The sequence below is a fragment of the Pristis pectinata genome, chromosome 13 (assembly GCF_009764475.1).
Source record: "Pristis pectinata isolate sPriPec2 chromosome 13, sPriPec2.1.pri, whole genome shotgun sequence".
NCBI classification, from domain to species: domain Eukaryota; kingdom Metazoa; phylum Chordata; class Chondrichthyes; order Rhinopristiformes; family Pristidae; genus Pristis; species Pristis pectinata.
The window spans coordinates 24,632,470-24,649,813 of NC_067417.1; the positions used below are offsets into that span (position 1 = coordinate 24,632,470).

Consider the following 17,344-nt stretch of genomic DNA (forward strand, 5'->3'; position numbering starts at 1 on the left):
GTTTTGCTGACATTAAGGGAGAGGTTGTTGTCTTGACACCATGCCACTAGGTTCTCTATCTCCTTCCTGTGCTTCATCTCATCATTGTTTGAGATCCAGCCCACTATGGTGGTATCATCTGCAAACTTGTGAATGGAGTTGGAGCAGAATCTGACCACACAGTTGTGAGTGCATAGGGAGTAAAGTAAGGGGCTGAGAATGCAGCTTTGTGGGGCACCAATGTTGAGGATAATCATGGCAGAGGTATTGTTGCCTATCCTGCCTGATTGTGGTCTGTTGCTCCAAAAGTCAAGAATCCAGTTGCAGAGGGGGTGCTGAGTCCTAGGTCTAGGAGTTCTAATCCCATCTGCCTGCATAAGGTCTATGCCCTGCAGTTCATGTGTCTTTCCAAATGCTTCATAAATCATATCTGTTTTTACCACTTCCCCTGGCAGTGCATTCCATGTATCTACCACCCTTTGTATACAAAAGTTGTCTCATAAATCGCTTTAAACTTTCCTCGTCTCACCTTAAACCTATACGCTCTAGTATTTGACATTTCTATCTTTGATCATCTACCCTACATATACTTCTCATAACTTTATATGCTTCTATCAGGTTGCCCCTCAGCTTCCTACGCTCCAGCAAAAACAATCCAAGTTTATCCAACCTCTCCTGATTGCTAATACTATCCAGTCCAGGTAACATCGTGGTGAACCTCTTCTGCACCCTCCCCAAAGCCTCCACATCCTTCCTATAATGCTGAGACCAGAACTGGGTACAATACTCCAAATGTGCCCCAACCAAAAATAACTGCAACGTGATTTCCCAAGTTTTATATTCAATGCTCCGACCAATAAAGGCAAGCATGCCAAACACTTGTGTTGCCATTTTCAGGAAGCTATGGATTTGCACTCTAAGTTCTCTCTGTACTTCAATGCTCCTAAGGGTCCTGCCATTTATTGTATACTTACCTCTTGCATTTGACCTTCCAAAATGCAACACCTCCAACTGATCTCTATCCTACTGTATACTTTGACAACCTTCCCCGTTATCCACAACTCCACCAAGTTTCCTGTCATCTGCAAACTTACTAATCAGACCACCCACATATTCATCCAAATAATTTATTTTGCAGTTTGTCTTTTTCAAGATCAGTGACAAGCAAAAGGCTTATTAATTATTTTCAGGGCTGGAAATTTTCAGTTTTTTTATATTTGGTTCAGTTCAGCTTTCAAGTTTTATTCATTTTCAGCAAAATCAGTTAATTTTGGTTGCTAAAAAATTCAGTCAAGAAATACATCAACGTTCACCCATATGTCCAAAGATAAGTTAGCTTGTTTTTATAACCATATAAATCCTATATGTGATAGATGTAAATTGAATGTGGCTTCTTTGACACATATGTTTTGGCCCTGTCCTCTTCTGGAAAAATATTGGAAAGACATTTTTAACATTATTTCAAACGCATTGAAGATTGATTTACAACCTCACCCTATCACTGCAATTTTTGGATTACCAAGGATAGACTCTGGCCATTTATCTCCTTCCGCTAACTGTATGACCACTTTTGTTACATTAATGGCCAAACGATCCATTTTGCTTAAATGGAAGGATCCAATACCCCCTACTACTTTTCAATGGTTTTCTCAAAGTATATCATGTTTAAACTTGGAAAAAATTAGGAGTAGTACTGTTGATCCTTCGCTTAAATTTGAAGATATTTGGAGTCCATTTATTCAATATTTTCACATGATGTAGATCCCCTTTCAATAACTTTCCAACTTGGAGGAACAGACTTGATGACATAATATTGCTCTGTTTCTACTGAGAAATTTTAGCCCAGTTTTTTTTTTCTCTTTTTTTTGTTGTTTGTTTTTTTTTAAAGTTTTTTTTGTTTAGTTTATATTGTTTATAATTTTTTTTTACTGATTTAGGGTTTTTTTTAAATTTATATAATAATTTTTTTTCTTTCCTTTCTTTTATATTATATTCATTTACCAAGAGATCGTTGGATCTACAGATTTTTTTTATATTTTATTGTTCTTTATGATTATATATGCTATGATTGTTATCCTGATCTCTTTGTATTACATGTATAAATATTGATGCTATATATTAATCTGTATTAATTTGAAAACTAATAAAAAGATTGAAAAAGAAAGAAATGCATCAACATTCCATCTCTTTCGGACTCAATTAAGCACAAAGGCTTATATGTGTTCAGAACTTTTCCAAGCAATGTTGCTAGAAAGAAGGAATTATTTACTTGCACAATAGCCATGTCAGCCATTGTGGTATTCCACTCTTTTTCATGGTTCTTCCGGAAAATCAGAATGTCATCAGAGTAATTTTTAGAGGGCTAATTTTACTCCAATTTAAGGACAGCCTGAAATTCCCCATACTGTAGGTCTTAGATCTACCATATCTTGTTCCAGACTCCAGGAATCTAGTGTTCAATATGACTCAACACTAAAAAACAAATGGATATTAACATCATTTGGAGCAGTGAACCTACATAACTCAGTGGGTGAGTAGGTGCTATTTGATACTACTAATTATTTGTTCCATTGTTTTTTTGTTCCATTATTTCACTAATGGTTGGGAGCATGCTGGCCAGGTGCTATCTAACCATCAGAATTGTTTTTTTTCCACCAGGGTCACCAGAAGTGTTTATTTTTCTGAGCAGTTTTCCAATTGCCATTATCCTGGCTGCAGGAGACATCGTAGCTCTGTGGTATTTGGCTGATGGATGTGTTTTCAGAACAGGACAAAAGCCACTTAACACTGCCCAGTGTAAAAAGTAATTTCTCAATATTGTGATGGAACTAAATAAAAATTGATGATCTATAGAATTAAACACATGCCGCAGGGCATAGATAAGAGAATGTTGATGAATGGAGCTCAGAAGAACAGTGTGCTTGGGTAGGATATGGAAAGAGTTGACGGAAGTAGCGTAGTCAAGCAATAAGTAGTGAGAGCTGGAATAGGTGTGAATCTCCCATCTACAAAGAGAGGTCCTATCCACTTTCAGTAGAAAATAATGCACTGTGTAAATACTTCAGGCTCATCACTTGGAATTACTACAGGATTAGTGTAAATGGCTATTTGATGATCAGTGTGGACTTGGTGAGTCAAAGGGCCTGTTTTAGTGCTCTCTGACTCTATGTGGCAAGGCTGCAGCTTCACCTGTGCTTCCTCCAGCCTTTCAATGCCATTTTTTTTCCTCAATGGCTAAAATCAGGCACCTCTTAGGATGCAGTACATTCTTTATGGATCGCATACTCTGCACTTGATTAAATATTTTAGTATTCTTTCCACTCTGACTAAATACAATACAGTGGCATGGAAAAGTTTGAGCACACCTGGTCAAAGTTTCTGTTACTGTGAATAGCTAAGCGCGTAAAAGATGACCTGATTTCCAAAAGGCATAAAGTTAAAGATGACACATTTCTTTAATATTTTAAGCAAGATTACTTTTCTATTTCCATCTTTTACAGTTTCAAAATAACAAAAAAGGAAAAGGGCCCGAAGCAAAAGTTTCTAGTTCTGTGAGATTCTTGGGCCGTCTTGCATGCACTGCTCTTTTGAGGTCTATCCACAGATTTTCGATGATGTTTAGGTCGGGGGACTGTGAGGGTCATGGCAAAACCTTCAGCTTGTGCCTCTTGAGATAGTCCATTGTGGATTTTGAGGTGTGTTTAGGATCGTTATCCTGTTGTAGAAGCCATCCTCTTTTCATCTTCAGCTTTTTTTACAGATGGTGTGATGTTTGCTTCCAGAATTTGCTGGTATTTAATTGAATTCATTCTTCCCTCCACCAGCGAAATGTTCCCCATGCCACTGGCTGCAACACAAGCCCAAAGCATGAGTGATTCCCCCCGCTCCCCACCCCGCGCTTAACAGTTGGAGAAGTGTTCTTTTCATGAAATTCTGTACCCTTTTTTCTCCAAACATACCTTTGCTCATTGTGGCCAAATAGTTCTATTTTAACTTCATCAGTCCACAGGACTTGTTTCCAAAATGCATCAGGCTTGTTTAGATGTTCCTTTGCAAACTTCTGACGCTGAATTTTGTGATGAGGATGCAGGAAAGGTTTTCTTCTGATGACTCTTCCATGAAGGTCATATTTGTGTAGGTGTCGCTGCACAGTAGAACAGTGCACCACCACTCCAGAGTCTGCTAAATCTTCCTGAAGATCTTTTGCAGTCAAACGGGGGTTTTGATTTGCCTTTCTAGCAATCCTATAAGCAGTTCTCTCGGAAAGTTTTCTTGGTCTTCCAGACCTCAACTTGACCTCCACCATTCCTGTTAACTGCCATTTCTTAATTACATTACGAACTGAGGAAACGGCTACCCAAAAACGCTTTGCTATCTTCTCATTGCCTTCTCCTGCTTTGTGGGCATCATTTATTTTAATTTTCAGGGCTAGGCAGCTGCTTAGAGGAGCCCATGGCTGCTGACTGTTAAGACAAGGTTTGAGGAGTCAGGGTATTTATAAAGCTTTGAAATTTGCATGACCTGGCCTTTCCTAATGATGACTGCGAACAAGCCATAGCCCTAACAAGCTAATGAAGGTCTGAGACCTTGGTAAAAGTTATCTGAGAGCTCAATTCCCTTGGGGTGCCCAAACTTTTGCATGGTGCTCCTTTCCTTTTCTCACTCTAAAATTGTACAAAACAAAAATAATACACTAATCTTGCTTAAAATGTTGAAAATAATGTTTCATCTTTAACTTTATCACTTTTGGAGATCAGTTCATCTTCTACTCACTTAACTTTTCACAGTAACAGAAATTTTGACTAGGGGTGCCCAAATTTTTGCATGCCACTTGTAAGTTTCTAGTTTCTTAAAATTAGTAGAACTCTTCACTAAATCACTGAACTAATTTGACAACATACAGTATGCTCATACTGCCAATATTCTTTTTATAATACCTCACACTATGTCTATACTCCACTCAGCACATTATGCACATTCTCCTAGTACATGCATTGAACCAGTTGGTCCACTCTTTGGATAGAAATGGAGAAGAAAGGATCTTCAAACACAAAAGTTACAGATTCAAACCTATTCCAGCTCTCACTACTTACTGGCCAACTATGCTATTACCATTGACACTTTCCATATCATGCCCAACCACACTGTTCTCTTGGGCTCTGTTCACCAAATTTCTCTCATTTGTGCCCTGGGCATGCATTTAATTCTTTTGATCATCTATTTTAATTTAATTAAAATGATGCTCCATATTTGATGAACATAAGATTGATTTCAAAATGTTCATGTGGAAATGCAGCACACAGTATTTGAAATGTAGAACAGAACACATAACAAATTAACAAGCTGCAGTCTTTATAAAATGGACCACAATTATGGACGTGATGGAATGTTTGTGGTTTCAAACAGCTTTCTTTCAAAAGAACGTTTTCTGGTTTTGATTATACAGTGACTGGAAGTGAGCTGGTTTAGAAGGCAAGTCATATGGTCCACAATATGTCATAAGTATTAATGAAACTAATGACTGGTTGCAATATGGTCTGCTACGGCAATTCGAATGCACAGGAGCACAAGCAGCTGCAGACAGTAGTGGACTCAGCCAAATACATCACGCGCACATCCCTCCCCACCACTGAAAGTATCTACATGATGCACTGCCTCAAGAAAGCAACATCTATCATCGAAGATCACACCATCTGGGCCATGCCATCTTCTCACAGCTACCATTGGGCAGGAGGTATAGAAGCCTGAAGTACCATACCACCAGGTTCAAGAACAGCTACTTCCCTTCAACAATTTGGTTCTTGAACCAACCAGCACAACCCTAATCACTACCTCACTTTAGCAACATTATGACCACTTCGCACTACAATGGACTTTCTTTTATTTTTTGTTCTAATTGTGTTCTTTCTTGTATAATTTTGTATAATTTATGTTTAATTTATTTTTCTCTTGTGAATGTTGTGTCTCTAATGCTATGTGCCTGTGATGCTGCTGCTGCAAGTAAGTTTTTCATTGCACCTGTACATACATGCACTTGTGCATATGATGATAAACTCAACTTTGACAATAAACTCGACTTTGACTTTGACTAAGCAACTGAGGATAATGACATCTAGGGCACTTCACAAAAGAACACCTGCAGTTTTGTACTTGAGCTGAGATGATTGACTTCTGATAATCACAATTATCTTTCTTGATATAACATCTACTTTTGGAGGGCTTTCCTCATAATCCCTGCTGATTTTAATTTTGTTAGATGCCACAAATTAATCCAATGATGAATTGATATCAAGGGCAACCATATGACTTTCTTTTGAAAATTCAGCTTTTATCCAAGTTTGGACCAAGGCTATGATGAAGTTTCATTTCATTTAACATTTCATCTTAAGTCCATAAATGTGAGTGGCTTCCCAGCAAATTCCAATAGAAAACTTACATCAATTGGCAAAATGTGTTTTGAAAATATGAATTATTTACCGTGGAATATTTCTTCAAATATTAAAAATCATCTTACAAAGAACTTACCTGGCCATCTTGACTAACATGGACCTGATGTATTTGAAGATTGCCCTGCAGATAAAGAAATGGAAAAAATACTTATTTCAGCATTCATATTACGTGCAGATTACCCCATTCATCAAACCACTGTTTTCTACTTTTTGTTATTTATATGGTAGTCCATTAAACCTTTAGATAAATTTAATCAGATAAAGGTGCCAACATATGGAAAACAAAGTTAAGGGAATCATTTCAGAATGAGGGACAAAGAGATGGTCTGTGTTCACTGCTGGATCAATGGGCTAAATCATGCTGGCAGTGCTTGATGGTTCTGAAAGTAATAGCTGGTGTTCTGCCATTCTCATGCTGTAGGTCTAAAATGCGCTGAGTCATGGATGCCAAGCATCTGTCACTACACTGTGTTGCTGGTCTCCATGAGGAGTGCAGTGGTGGTGCCCTGTCCTGCTGGAATTCCCAGCACTATGCTGGGGAATCTGACTCTCTGAGCCTACACAAATCATATCTGCCATAGAAATGGAGAATCCATTTATTTCAATGAACGTTCTCACCCTGAAAAATGGGAAAGGTTAACGTTTTTTATTTCCCTGATTTTATTGATTTGTAAATGATTTAATGTGTATAACCACCTCATTTTTTTTGTAATTAAAATGTTTTCAAGAGTTTATAAGCAGTCTTTATATTCTCTCTTTGGGCCGAAGAACCTGTTTCTGTGCTGTATGTCTCTATAACTTAATATATCGGAGCGATTTAAAATTTGTGATAGAAAAAGCCCCACAGATTTTGACAAGACAGAAAGCTCCATCCCCAGCCTTGTCTCCTGTCATAGCATTTTGGAGACAAGGCCTGTGCAAGACCCCACCTGCTGCGACCTTGTTCTATCCCATCAGAAGCCTCTAGAGTGTTGGAGTATCAGCTCAAGTGCAGGAGGCAGGACAAAGATGAAAAATTCCAGCATAATTCAGACCACATTGTTAATGAATCACAATTGTACTTAAATTAAAATTTCATTAACGGATTCAATTTTTCCATGTTTCAGGAAGCTACACCATAAATCACAACTCTACAAAGGTGAGTCAACTCCAATGTAGTACTGACAGGCCAGCTGTTGACTCACAATTTCTAGAATTAAATAAAAATAAAAAATATTGGAAGTACACAGCAAGTAAATCAAGACCTATGAAGAGAAAACACCAGCCAGGTTCAAGTGGGTGCCCTTCATTGATGTTGCATTTCGAGATCAGCAACAAGCCCAAACAAGACAACAGTTATTTGTGAGCTAAACCATGATAAGTGTCATGTTACTTAGGTATCACACTGGAAGCAATTTACAGCTGTGGAACAGGAACCCTGTACTAAGCGGAAAGAATAGTTGCGAGGAAAATAGAAATAATATGGCATAACTGGTACAAATCAAGATGTCTTTAAAATGAGTTTATCATCAATGACAAGAATAAAAGACTACTGTGCACATCTGAACATTCAAAAATTATTAAAAACTTCACCAAAATCATTAAACAGGTAACTCATTACAGGTTTCAAATGGTTTGCAGACTTGGAATGGAAAATAAAATGCAGGGTAAAAAGATGACAATGAACAACGAAGTAACAATGAAGACATATACAGTCATATAAAATTGCACAGGTAATGAAAAATAATATGGTACAACATACCTGTTACTAAATCTTAAAAGACAGATTACAGTAGGAGCTACTGTTTTTCTACAACAAAGCCTTCTGCTCATCATAACTTCATACAAAAAATAGGTTATGATATTCTCTCATCTCTTTTACTCACTGGCAGAGAACCACAAAATGCTTTGATAATATGTTTAATTTCTTGAACAAGTTCATAAATTGGTTCAAATTTTATGGTCTCCCAAAATAGATAGTAATTTATAATTAATTGCGAAATCCAATAGTTTCAGTGTATTTGAATAGATAAATTTTGATTATTGCTCAATGTTCAGGAGGGAGCTTATTTGTTGTCTACCATGATAAACAGATTAAGTGAATAGGCAACTTTCTTCACTCTGCCCCAGCCAAATGTGCATTGATTGTACTTTATATTACACAAAATGTTTTGAATGTCATATGCCATCCCCTTATGTGCTGTGGATCTCTAGAGTGGACGTAATGTTCAAATCTATGCATGGTTGATGCTTTGGCTTAGACAGTGGCAACCACAGTCCCTGTAAAGAACTTCACTAAAAATGCTTAGTGTTCTAACTCATGGTTGGCATAGCGCAAACCCTGAACTACAGATTTTATGTATGCATGAACTCTTTTGCAGATATCCCACTCTGTTCTAGTGTGTAGTCTGAGGAGCTGCATGATAGAAGCATCTGTGGAGAAAAGAAATAATGTTTTAAAAGGCTGTGTTAGTAGGCAGAGAACCAATAATTAATTTATATTTAGTAAGAAAAACAAAGATGAAAAGCAATATTTTATATTACATTTTTTTTCAAATATTATTGGTAATCCTATTATAGAAAATCTAATATTACAGTTTTTTAATGGTCTTGGAAGGTTATAGTTACCACTCACCTGTAGGTGAAGACTCAATGGTTAATCTGGCTGCATTATCCAGAAGATTGAAGTGGTTCTTCTCTGGGGTTTCTGAGTAGTCTCTAAGTGCATTTATCTGTATTTATCCTCTGCAGAAAATTATTAATCATACAATATTTTGCAATTGGATGCACTAAGTAACAGCAGCAGGTTCTGTAGATGAAATCTTCATTCATTTAGCTTCTAGCGGACAAGACCCATTGAAAACTTTCTGCCAAGCTTCAACAATTTGGCATTTATTGGAGTGTTCTACATTGTATATTACCAGTATATGTTATTTAACTTCCCTGGTGTGGTTTCTTGTATAACTCACTTTCATTATCATCCCCTTGACCATTACATTTAATGACATTAACATTTATACAATGTTTTTAACATAGAAAAATTCTCAAGGTCCATCACAGAGATTAGGGCAGTATAATGGTGCAGTTCAGAGACTTGCTGTCTTGTAACTCCAGTGACACAGGTTCAATCCTAACCTTTGGTGCAACCTGTGCGGACTTTGCTCATTCTACCTGTGTCCATACGGGTTTGATTTTCTCTGGTTTTCTCCCATATCCCAAAACCCTGTGTGTTAATAAGTTAACTGGCCCCCAGTAAATTGCCCCCAGGTGTGTAGGTGAGTGTTAGAATCTGGAGGAGTTGATGTGAATGGGGAAGGGAATAAAATGAGCTTACTGAAGGACGAATGTCAATGTGTGCTGGATAGTGTCTGTAGGCTTGGTGGGCTGAAGAGCTTGTTTCTGTCCTGTGTGACTCATGATAAGAATAAATGTCAACATGCCAAAAAGGGAGATAATTAGCAGTGTTAATAATTAGTAATGTCCTATAAAAGAAAATAAAAAGGCTAGAGGAGGCAATTCACTAGCATTGAGAGTCTCGGCAATTGGCCACCAACATAGAAAATTCTTCCAAGATGCACAGCAATTGGATTGGCCATCTCAGGGCACTCAATTCTAATCCTGAAGCCCTATAACCTTACTAGTATCTTTGCCATCTTCCCGATACTACTGAAGCAAATCGTGTCAAGAGGCTAACCTACTGCTCCTTTAGTCCATTCCTACAAATTCCTCATTAACCAGTTAACCTCCTTGACACCTTCCACAAGGAACTATTGTTAGAAATGATTCCCTCCCCTTCTGTAGCGTTACTTTGAAATAATAGATTCCCAACGATTTTCTCAAGAATTCCATTCCTAGTTCCTCTTTCCTTTCAAACTATTGCCCTACCTTCAAATCTTGTTATCCAAAGCCTTTTAATGTGCCATCATTTGGCAAAACCTATAACTCCTTATTTGTTAGTAAGGAGTTATTAACTCCTACTATAACTCCTTATTTGAATCTGTCCAGTTAACTCTCCTCGTCATGCCTCAAATTAGTCCCATCCAAAGTCACAGGTAACCTTCTCTTTGACAATGAGGGATGATAGAGGTCTGTTTGAGTACAAAATTAAAACCCAGAATCACAGAATATTTACAGTGCAAAAGAAAACAATGCAAAATGTTGAATATAAAACAACACTAGATAAGACAAATGTAGCTCGTCCCACTCCTTGGTGAAGTTTTCCATTGTCCTGCAGATCCCTCTAGCTACATTAGTTATATACCCAACATGATTTGCATATGGTTCAAGGAGGAACCCACATCTCTGGAATCATTCAAATATCTCTCTTCTGTACCCTCTTTAAAAATTTTATGGAACGGTGGTGCTCAGAACCGGACACAAACTTTAACTGTGTCTGAATTAGTGCTCCTCATGACTTTCCTGCACTATTACCCTGTGCCTGTGCCCAAGGATCATGTATGCTTTTTTAATCACTTTCTCAACTTGTCCTGCCACTTGCAGTGAATTATGCACACAACCACAGGATCTTTCTGTTCTTGAAAAAAAACCAAAAGCGTCTTCAACCTGAAATGTGAACTCAGTTTCTCTTTCTACATTTGCTGCCTGACCTGCTGTGTGTTTCCAGCATTTTCTGCTTTTATTTCAGATTTTTGGCATCTGCAATTTTAGATTTTCACTCTCTTTTCTTGTGTCCAGTTTACAATTACTTGATCTACTTAATATTTTCTCATTCTTCCCACTAAAATGTAACACTTTGCATTTCTTAGTATTAAATCTCAATGTATCACAATTTGTATAAATCAACAATGTAGCCATGAGCATTTGCATGGGCCCTAACTAAGCCTGTTGTTTTGTTGGCTACATGGAACAGTCCTTGTTCTACACCCACTCTGGCACCACTCCCCAACTCTTTCTCCATTATATCCATGACTGCATTGTTGCTGTCTGATGCACTTGTGTGGAACCCATCAATTTTATCACCTTTGTTACGAATTTCCTCCTCATCAACAAATTCTAACCACATCTGGACCATTTCTAACAACTCTCTCCCTTTTCTGGATCTCTCGGTCTTCATCTCAGGAGACAAACTATCTACTGACATTTACTATAAACCCACTAACAGTCTCTTGTAAGGACGCCATCCTTTTTTCTCAATCATTCTACTTCTGCTGCATCTATTCTCAAGATGAAGCTTTCTGCTCCAGGACATCTGAAATGTCCTCCTTTTTCAGGAAACGTGGCTTTCCTTCCACTGTGTTTGATGGAGCCCTCACTTGCATTTCCTCCATTTCCTGGATGTCTGCTCTCACCCTCCTCCACCCAGACAGAACAGAGATGGCGTTCCCATGGTCCTCACCTTTCACTCTACCGGCCTTCACATCCAGAGCATCATCCTTCATCACTTCTGCCAACGGGATCCCATCACTAGTCATACCTTCCCCTCCCCACTCCTTTCTGGTTTCTGCAGGGACCACTCTCTCCCTGGTTCACTCATCCCTACCAAACCACACCTCCCCATTCCCTGGCACTGTCCCCTGGCACTTTCCCCTGCAACCATAAGAGGTGCAACACTTATCCCTCCACCTCTTCCCTCACCACCATCTAGGGACCTAAACAGCTCTTCCAGGTCCAACAAAGATTCACATGCGCCTCCTCCAACCTGGTCTCCTGCATTTGGTGCTCTTGATGTGGTTTCCTCTATATTGGTGAGACCAGGTATAGACTAGGCAACTGTTTTATGGAAACCTACGCTACGTCTGCAATGGCCATCCTGGCTTCCTGGTTGCATGCCATTTCATCTACCCTTTGCATTCCCACACCAACCTATCAGTCCTTGGCCCTTTCCCAAAGCCAGGGTAGGGCCAGAGCAAACTAGAACAGCGCCTCATATTCTTCCTGGGTGGTCGACAAACCAATGGTATGAACTATGAATTTTCCAACTTTAGGTCCCATCTCCTGTCACCCAGTTTCATTCCCCTCCCCCACCTTGTTCCATCTGCCTATCACCCACACTGTACACCTTCTAGTTCTCCTGTGCCCTCCCTCACCTGCCTCCATCTGCCCCCTTTTATCTCTCTCCTTCTCCGTCTCTACCTGTTACCCAACTGGCACTGTCAACCAACTCCACCCCTCCCTCTTCCCCACCTGCCCATCATCTCCCTCCTCATCTGGTTCCATCCATTGCCTGCCAGCCCCTGACTCACTCCTCCCTTTCACCCCTTTACGAGCAATCTCCCCTTTACATTCTCAGTCATGATTCAGGGTCTCAACACAAAATGTTGACCATCCCCTTGCCTCCACAGATGCTGCTTAACTCACCAGGTTCCTCCAACAATTTGTTTTTTTTGTTATGTAGCTGGATCACCATTAATGAAACACACACACTCACACTATTTCACTGGGCTGCCAGTTTTTTTAGTAATTAACAGATGGGGGAACTACAATCCTCTTTCCTTCAAATAGATTAATTTGATTTCATGAGCAGTGTGAACAATAACATACATACAAGTGATATTCATTTTAGGTACACTGAGGTAGACCTTTCAAGACATTCAAAAGAAGGAAGAACAATTCATTTAAAAGGATTCAACACATCCATTATCTGACATTTCCTTTGGAAATAATTTGCATCATAAGCCTCAGAACAAAATAAATTAAATCAGATTCTTAATGTTATAAGTTGCCATTGTTCTGAAATGAACAATGAATAGGCTGTCAATCTTTAATGCCACCAATTCAGAAACCATACATAACAGACTCACAAATACTTTAAATTTTACACTAATTAAATATGCATTAATTTTAACTAATTAAAAAAGCAAATGCCTCAGCCTATTCTTTTTGGAAATTCTGGGATGCTGAAGCTATTTGTCTGCTCCTAGCAGCATCACCGAAGCTAAGTTCAATATGTAAACCCAGAACACTCTCATGAAAACTTATTTTAAGTCTATATATTTTTATTCATTTAAGAGGTGCGGACATCACTAGCTAGGCCACAACAGATTGCCCAATTGTCCTTGAGAAGGCAGTGATGAACCACTTTCATGAATTGCTGCAGTCCTTCTGACAAAGGTATGTCATTAATTGGTAAATTGGTTTATTATTATTACATGTACCACGGTACAGTGAAAAACTTTGTTTTGCATGCCATCCATACAGATCATTTCATCATATCAGCGTAGGTAGAGACATCCATGATTGAGACCCAGCAATGAAGAAGACAATCCGTATATTTCAAAGTAAGGATGGTGTGTAGCTTGAAGGGGAAACCGCAGATAGTGATGTTTTCCTGGTAACTGTACCAAATGCAAACTTGAGGTGTACGGGATAATTTGACAAAGCTTGTCAGGTTACATCTGAGCCATAACTCCTTCCTTAAATTTGTTAGTTTCTTGCTGAGTATGCATTGACACAATGTTTCTTGCTGAGAGATAAGCAAAATCTACTTTAAAAATTATATGTCAGAAAACAAAGAAAAATTTTCAAGTTTTTTAAGCTATTTATCTATTGCCTTTGCTTTCCTGTGCATACATATTTATACAAAGCTACTGAGTGTTCATGCAGTATTGAAAAACTGAGTATTGTAGTTCCTACTGAATACAAGCTTACTCTCATAAACCTCAGAAAGTGAATAACACTGTCCAGGAAGAACCTTGGCATGACCACACTTAAAATGCTGCTGACTTATTCCTACTGCCCTTTCTGAATAAGGGAACATTCTCTACATTCTTCTCCCTGGTAAATACTGTTGAGAAGTATTCACTTAGGATCCTGCTCGTATCCCCTGGCTCCACACACAGATTTCCCTTTTGATCCCTGAGGGGTCCTACTCTTTCCCTAGCTATCCTCTTGTTTCTTATAATAGGCTTTGGGATTATCTTTAATCCTGTTTGACAAGGCCATTTTGTGTCTTTTTTTTCCCTTCCTAATTTCCTTAAGACACCACCTATATCCCCGATAAACCTCAAAGGAGCCACTCAAAACCAAATACCTATAACCTGACTTGTGCTTCATTATTTCTGATCAAACCTCCAATTTCCTTCGTAAGTCAAGGTTCCCAAGTTGACCTCTTTTACTACTTATCCTTACAGGGAAAACAGGCAGCACAACATGGTGGGCCGAAGGGCCTGTATTGTGCTGTATTGTTTTATGGTTAATTCTGGTGACTGTAATTTCAAACAGAAATGGAGGCACTGGAGAGAGTGCAGAGAAAATTTACAAGTACCAGAAATTTGAAGATATACATATCAGGAAAGGATGAACTTACGAGACTTCTTTTCTATTGTGAAAAGAAACCTGAAGGGTAATGTAAAAGAGGCCTTTTAAAATTATGAATGGCTAGCCAGAACAGATGCTGAGAAAATGTGAAGAATTTAACTAGAAGCTGTTGTTAGGAGATATTCACCAAGAAATTCCAAAGGGAATTCAGAAGAAGCTTTTTTAAGAATACAAGAATGAAAGAATAAAAGCAAGAATAGGCCTAGTGGCTGCTCCACCATTCATTACGATCATGGCTGGTCTTTTTCCTCAGTGCCACTTTCTGGCACTAATTTTATATTCCTTGATTTCCTTAATTTCCAAAAATCTATTCATCTCTGTCTTGAATATACTCAGCCTCTGACCCTCCACAGCTCCCCTGGGTAGCGAATTTCAAAAATTCAGCATCCTCTGAGTGAAAAATTTCCTCTCATCTTAGTCCTGAATGGCTAACCCCTTGCTCTGAGATTGTGGCCTCTAGTTCTAAGAAATCCAGCCTGGGAAATCTATGTCCCAACAACTACCCTGTCAAGTCCCGTAACAATTCTGTAAGCTTCAGTTAGATTATTTGTCATTCTTCTGTACTCAGGGCACTGCACTGGCCCAGTCCATTTAATCTCATAGGACTGAACCCCATACTCCCATACCCATTCCAACCCTCAAACAATCAATCTGGTAAATCTTTGTAAAGGTCCCACATGGTAGTCTGATCCAGAAGGTTAAGACACAAGGCATGAGGTATGTTGGCAAACTGGATCCAAAATTGGCTTGGTGATAGGAGGTAGAGGGTAGAGGTGGATGGGTGTTTGTCTGACTGGAAGTCTGTAACGAGTGGTATTCTACAGGGATCAATGGTGGAAACTTTGTTGTTTGTAATATACAGAAATGACTTGGATGAGATTGTAAATTGCCTGATGAGTTACTTTACAGATAGCACAGAAATTTGTGATGTCGTAGACAACAAAGACGATTATCTGAGGATACAGCAGGACTTAGATCAGCCAGAAAGTTAGGTGGAGCAGTGACAGATGGAATTCAATCCAGACAAGTGTGAGGTAATGCACTTTGGCAAGTTAAATTCTGGTAGGACAGAGAGTAAATGGCAGGGATCTGAGGAGTGTTGATGTACAGAGGGACCTTGGGATGCAAATCTACAGCTCACTGCAAGTGGTGACATAATTGGAGAGAGTAGTGAAGGCAGCTGTTGGTATGCTTGCCTTCATAGGTCAAGGCATTGAGTACAAGAGTTGGGACGCTGTGTTGCAGCTGAATAAAATATTGGCTAGACCATATTTGGATTATTGTGTACCATTCTGGTCACCACACTACAGAAAGGATATGGAAGCATTAGATAGAATGCAGAAGAGATGCACCAGCATCTTGCCTGGAATGGAGGGCTCTAGCTATGAGGAGATATTGGATAGGATGGGTTTATTCTCATTGGAACAGAGAAGGCTGAGGAGTGACTTTCCAGAGGTTGATAAAATTATGAGAGATATAGATAGGATAGGTAGTCACAGTCTTCTTCTCACGGCAAGGGAGCTAAGAACTAGAGGGCACAGATTTAAGGTGACAGGGAAGAAATTTAATGGAAATCTGGGAGGTAAGTTTTTCCACAGAGGGTGGTGCTTATTTGAAATGAGTTGCCAGAGGAGATGGTAGAGGCAGATACAACTGCAATGTTTAAAAAACATTCGGACAGGTACTTAGAGCGATATAGGTAAATGCAATCAGCGTAGATAGGCATCACGGTCAGCCTGGCTGAGCTGGGTCAAAAGGGCCCGCTTCTGTTCTGTATGATTCTATGAAAGGTATATACTTCCATAGAGAAACCAGATCTGTACATTACGTAGGTCCCACAAGGGACCTACATATTTGTAGTAGGAGTGGTGAGAACGTGGTACTTTCCAGTACAGGCAGTGATTGAAGCATTTAAGAGCAAGCTGGAAAAGCAAATGAAAGAAAAGAGAATACAGGATTAGACTGATAGATTTAGATGAGGAAAGAGTGGAGGAGGTTAAAATGGAGCATAAACGCTGGCAATGAACTGGTAGGACATAATGCCTGTTTCATAGCAATGAATCCCACATAACAAAGTATCGTTCCTCATCCTAATCTGAGTTTTTTTGCAATAAGGAATAAATGTTTCAAAGCAAATAACTCATAATTCATTCTTAAATGCTATCTGTGTTGTATTTTAATTAATTTGTCGTTAAAACATGTAAATATTTTAGTTACTAGAAAGCAAAAAACAGAGTATGAGACAAAATGAACACTTCTGGAAATAATCAAAAGACAACAGATTTCATGATTTTGGAGATTTGACATTGTCAACCAGTGTTGCTGAAGCTGAAACACCTCCACCACCAACGAATGCTGCAGGCTTATGCCTTCACTCCTGATAGGTATTCAAGAGCATACTTTAACATTTCAGTTGGAAAACCCCATGGTTTTCCCTTCAGAGTGATGCCAGACTCAAAAATTTTCCTTTGGTGTCAAACCAATGTTACTCACAGCACGTGACCAAGCTACATAACTATTGCTTAATTTCTCTGAAACTACAGCAGCTTTTCCTGTGGCCACGAAAGAAATAGACCATCTCCCAATGCCTGGAATCACATCCTTTTCCATTTTAAGACTCAACTGTTTGTCCAAATTGTCTGTCACAACTTTTAATCTTC

At 38.9% G+C, this 17,344-nt stretch overlaps 1 protein-coding gene across 1 annotated transcript in view; it reads right to left on the minus strand.

Annotated features, from left to right (window-relative positions):
- banp (BTG3 associated nuclear protein) overlaps positions 1-17,344 on the minus strand; it is a 148,544-nt gene that overhangs the window by 27,417 nt on the left and 103,783 nt on the right. Inside the window, 1 exon segment of the mRNA XM_052028241.1 lies at positions 6,505-6,549. Within this exon segment, the coding sequence (XP_051884201.1) occupies positions 6,505-6,549 (45 nt within the window).